At 32.9% G+C, this 5,672-nt stretch overlaps 1 protein-coding gene across 2 annotated transcripts; it reads left to right on the top strand.

Annotated features, from left to right (window-relative positions):
* LOC109843840 (glycine cleavage system H protein 2, mitochondrial-like) lies at window positions 2,235–4,342 on the top strand. 2 transcript variants are annotated; one of them, XR_002247809.1, is made up of 2 exons: window positions 2,235–3,551; window positions 4,035–4,342. XR_002247809.1 is itself a non-coding variant. In XM_020412800.1 (2 exons), the coding sequence occupies exons 1-2, from the start codon at window positions 3,504–3,506 to the stop codon at window positions 4,218–4,220; spliced, it is 234 nt and encodes a 77-aa protein (XP_020268389.1). In that variant the 5' UTR covers window positions 3,411–3,503; the 3' UTR covers window positions 4,221–4,342. The 2 variants fall into 2 exon arrangements, 1 of the variants encoding a protein (XP_020268389.1); XM_020412800.1 differs by having other exon boundaries at window positions 3,411–3,551.

Here is a 5,672-nt window from a genome sequence, read left to right on the forward strand (position 1 = left end):
TCATGCATGGGTCGACTCATGAATTCATGGGTTGACTCAGCAGAATCAAAACTAGTTTTCCAGCACACTTCATGAGTCGACTTATGACAGGCATGAGTCGACTCAACCTGATGGGTCGATTCATGATGTTATGAGTCGACTCGTCAGAACCAAAATGTAAACTACACAACAGTTTATGAGTCGACTCAATACTGTTCATGAGTCAACTCATGACATGCACACAGCCTGTTTTACACAGTACATGTCAACATAAAACAGAGTTTAAAAATATCAAATAAATTTAGAAAAATGTAAAACTTTGAAAAATGATTGTAGACATGATAATAAACATGCTACAGAAACTGGTTTTCAAAAAGGACTTTCCAAATGTAAAATATCATCATTTTGCAAGGAGGTCCAAAACACGAAAATGTAAACACATGAGTTTTGACATTTTAGCTAAACCATGTTTTGAAACTTTACACAATGATTATATAGACTTAATAAAATATGTATATAATTATTGTTAAGTCTAAAAACTAAGAATACAATATTTTCACAAAATATGTAATTTCATATATATGAACATGAAAACCCAAAACCGTGCATGTATATATAACTATATATATACGTATATATATAACTATATATATACATAGAAACCAAATACGTGTGTGTATATGTTATTGAGCTTAGAGTATTGAACACACATAATATAACACCTAAACTAATTTACCAAAGCTTGTGATCTTCAATGAACCTCTTCTTGGTAAACATTGCGGAAGAAGTTTAAACTTGGATCTTGACTTGAATGCATAGGTTTCACTCCACTATTTCGCCAACCTCCATTGAATATGATCGTTGAGTCTTTATTTCATCCATCCTCCAACATATTATTTGCCTAGAATAAATATAAAACACAAACACTAGACAAATAATATTAGATGTAAATTGTTTGTTAAATCATCATCAAAACAAGAAGGCCAATAATTTGTTTGATATTGACATGGATCTTGTGTTTGAATTTGTTGGGTAGTGTTCTTTTTCTTATTGTAGTTATTTGTTATATACGAAGCTATTTTATTGACTTTTGACATTTGATTTGATATTAAAAAAGTTATTTTTCTTGTTTCAGTTACTATGTCTTTGAATGAAGTTACTGCATGCGATGATGGTAGTGAAGCTGATAATGAAACTATATCTAAACGTAAAGGAAGAGCAAAATCAAAAGTTTAGGAGTATTTTACTGAGTTTCCTGTTGATAGTGATGGGAAAACTAAAGTTCAGTGCAAAAAATATGACCAAGTTTATGTTAGTGGTCATGATACCACAAATATGTTGAAGCATATTCATTCTTGCCCAAAACGGGATATAGATGAGGCTGATTCATCGTGGAAAACTATGCCATTAGATCAAGATAATTATAGAGATATGTTGACTAGGGTCATTGCATTGCATGGTTATTCATTTTGTTTTGTGGAACATCGAGGGATACGCGAATTACATACATTTTTAAATTCTGAAGTCAAGCATATCTTGAGGAACACCACTAAAGCTGATTTGCTTAAGTTGTACAAGAAAGAAAGAAAAAAAATTCTTAAACAAACTTTGAAGCTAGTTCCTAGCAGAATCAGTCTAACTACAGACTTGTGGACCACTTCAACATCAGATTACTACATGTCTCTTACTGCACATTACATTGATGAGCAATGGATCTTACAAAATAAAATATTAGCTTTGTCTCATGTTTCACCCCCATATAGTAGGGCAATTTTAGTAGAGAAGCTATTTCATTTACTAAATGAGTGAGGCATAGAAAAAAGAATTTTCACTGTTACATTGGATAATGTATCATGTAATGATGCTTTTATGAAAATTTTGAAAGACCATCCTGCTTTAAAGGAACATTTTGTCTCCAATGGTGAATTTTTGCATGTAAGATGTTGTGCTCACATTTTAAATCTTGTTGTACAAGATGGTTTAAAAATAATTGATAAACCTTTATCCAAGTTTAGAGAATGCATTAAATATGTGAAGAGTCCCTCCTGGAAAGAAGAAAAAATTTGTAGAGTGTATCAAACAAACTTGTTCAGTTAGTGAAAAGAAAATTCAGCAAGATGTGTCCAGTAGGTGGAATTCCACCTTTTTAATGTTGGAGAGTGTTTTACCTTTTCGTCAGGCATTTGAGCAATTGAAGTTAATCGATTCAAATTTTATATTTTGTCCATCAACTGAAGAATGGGTAAAGGCTGAAAAATAGCAAAGTTCTTGAAACCTTTTTATGAAGTGTGCACTCTTTTTTCTGAAAGTAAATACCCAACTTCTAACTTGTATTTTGGTGGAGTTTGGAAGATACAAAAATGCATAAAGGAGGAGATGACAAGTGAAGATGAAGACATAAAATCCATGGCAAGTGATATGAAGAAAAAGTTTAATAAATATTGGAAGTGTTATAGCAAGATTTTGTCCTTTGCATGCATCTTAGACCCCCGTTATAAGGTGAAGTATGTGGAGTTTTGTTTTCAAAAAGTGGGTATTGGTTCTATTCATGTGGTGATCATCTTGGATAAGCTAAAGCTTCTTTACAAAGAATATGAGAGAGCATCAAATGATATATGCATGACCAGTAGTAGTTCGGAAGAGGCGTTTGGAGATGTTCGTGATGATGAGATGCTTGAGTTTGAACAGTTTGAGAGCCAACTAGTTTCAGTCAGTAGGACTAAGTCTGAATTAGAAGAGTATTTAGATGAAAAGATGTTTTCTTGGAAGAAAAATGAGAACCTGAATGTTCTTGAATATTGGAAAGTAGAATCTAAGAAGCGTCCTCAATTATCCATGATGGCTCTTGATATACTTAGTATCCCTGTTACTTCAGTGGCCTTTGAATCTTCTTTTAGCATAGTTGGTCGTGTGCTTGATAAGTATCACAATCGTCTTCTTCCAGAAAATGCCGAAGCTCAAATATTCCTTGGTTCTTGGTTAGATGGGGTTCCTTGTAAGTTGCTTACTTTTTCTTGTTACCTTCTATAAATTTATGGTGTACATGTGTTATATTAGACTAGCATAGTTGTATCTTATGATCTAAATGCAGCTTTGGTAGATATTGAAGAAGGACTTTTGTTGGTGCATGATTTTAGTGATATTCTAAATTTTGAATCTGAAGGTGAAACCTAGATGTGTATTTTCTTTGAGGTAATTTGGATAGCCATGATAAATACAGTTGCATAGGAGCACAACAGTACAATATTACTAGCTTTTTTCAGTTCGAGGGAAATTCTATACATAAGGTTCTCTATGTGAAACGGGTAAGCGTGACATGCACTCCATAAAGATATCACAATAACTTTATTATCAAGCATTTTGTAGTTATTCTTTAGTTTTTGCCTATTGGACAGAGATTCTTATCTTAGGTTATTAGGACAATTGACTATGTCTACTAAAAAGGAATACTAATCTGATGCTTAACAAATCAGAAACTCTGAGACTCGCTTATGATATACTTTCTTTCTTAATGTAGGTTGGCTATGAACCTTACTCGAGCTTGGAGATTGACTGATCTTCGTGGGAAAACAGTTAAGTAACCTTACTCGAGCTTGGAGATTGCTGGTTCTTGTATATAAATGTTTTGGAGTTAAGCTGTGGGCATGATATATATTAATTTCTTTTGAAGTTTTTGCTGAGTACAGAGTAGACAACTAATGTTTATGTTGTTTGGTTTTGCAAGCATTCTTTACTGGTTTAACTATTTATTAGATGTTGTTTATTTAAAGATTAGCTGAATTAACTAATATTTCTTAACTTCTCTTTTTGGTTATTCTTTCATTCTTTCTTTCACCCATATGCTTAATTGCATTTGATGTTTGGTGCTGCCAGGCTCTAAACATTCTATTCAATCTTATTTGTTCACATCCAGCTCCACATACAGAACAAATTCCTCTTGTTTCATTCCTCATTGCTCTATTCAGCAGCAATGTAGTGCCCAAATTTCCTCATTGCTCACACACATTGCTTAGATCATGATGTATCCTTCTAAATTATGTGTTGTTTATGTTCAGGACCATTTGGGTGATGTGGTGTATGTGGAATTGCCTGATGTTGGAACAACCGTAACAAAGGGAAATAATTTTGGTGCATTTGAGAGTGTCAAGGCTACAAGCGATGCCTATTCTCCTGTTTCTGGAGAGATTGTTGGAGTGGTTTATGTCCAGGAATTTAGGTTCTGTAACTCTTCTTCAAGCTGATATGAAAGCCAAGCAGAAACAAGTAGAAACTGCTCTATTTAGCCTTCTTGGTCTTCTATATATAATGTCATATATGAAAGGACATATGTTTTCTATTCATAATAACAACAAAGTTTTTATTAGGATAAGAAACTTGTAAAAATAGGCTAATTCTTCATTTATTTTTAGTATTTGTTTCTCAGTTTTAAAATCCCCAAAAAGTTTGCAGAAAACCCCCAAATTTCTGCAGAAAACCCCTAAATTTCTGCAGAAAACCCCTAAAAGTCTACAGCAACTCCCTGAAAGTTTGTAGAAAACCCCCTGAAAGTTTACAGAAAACCCTAAAAATTTGCAAGTAGATCACTGAAACTTACATATATATAAAAGCATCATAACTAAATGAGTTATTGGGTCACCCTTGGGACCACCCATTTAGTAAATGAGTGGATGAGAAGTGACAAATTTAGCAAATGTTAAATGAGTCGTAAATGGTTAAGTGGTCATAAATGTGCCCACCCATTTATGACCCAACCAAGACCCAACCAAAACCACCCATTTGACATCCCTTTGATACATATCCGTCAATAAAAACTCTTTTTACCTTTTGTCACCAAATCAAGAAATAATGGGCAAATATAACAATTCAGAATTTGATCCAAAGGTACAAGACTTCTTTGAACCAATTTTTTCAGAACTCAATTAGGTTGTAAATCTCTCTTGTTCTAAAAACTTTTAAAGAGTTTATCAAGCTTGTTATTAGATGAAAATCTGAAATCCTACTTATCTTTTTACATACAATAACTAAAATATACAAATAATTTATTATTCTTGTCCTTTTTGATCTATAAGAAAAGCAAACATGACATTGAAAAAAGCTAAGATGATGGGTTAGGTCCAAGGAACAAGAGAAAAGAAAACAATCAGATGATAGAGGAGGATTTCGACGTATAATAATAGGAAGGGTATGAGATGAAGATGGTGGACAATAGAAACTTTCTCAATTTCCCTAAAAATATGTATAATTTGCAAAATTGGATGTGGGACTTGAAACCCGCAAATGAGCGTTATTAGTGGAGTACTGGAGAGTGGAAGTCATGGAAATTAATTATGAAATGTGTCATCAGAACAGAAAATTTTAGTTGTATAAGCATTGAAGTTGTTACAAATTGTAATCATCTTGGATAACTCGAGTGAATTATAATTTATATTTGCCAAATCTAGTTTCATCAATTTCTGACAGATGTTTATGATAGTTATTAAAATCAACAAAATTCATGAGATATTTCCTCACGTAGAGTAAGTATATAATGCAAACTTTTTTTTTTTGAGAAATATAAGAATGAAACTCTAGTAACTAGAGTTCCATCCTGCTTCCATTGCTATAGTTGTTCAAAAAAGTCTATACTCCCAGCTCCAAAAGTTTAGACTAAAAAGAAAGTAGCATTCTACATTGTACCGGCTGCTATTCCCCCA

Source organism: Asparagus officinalis, chromosome 5, assembly GCF_001876935.1.
Source record: "Asparagus officinalis chromosome 5, Aspof.V1, whole genome shotgun sequence".
Lineage (NCBI taxonomy): Eukaryota > Viridiplantae > Streptophyta > Magnoliopsida > Asparagales > Asparagaceae > Asparagus > Asparagus officinalis.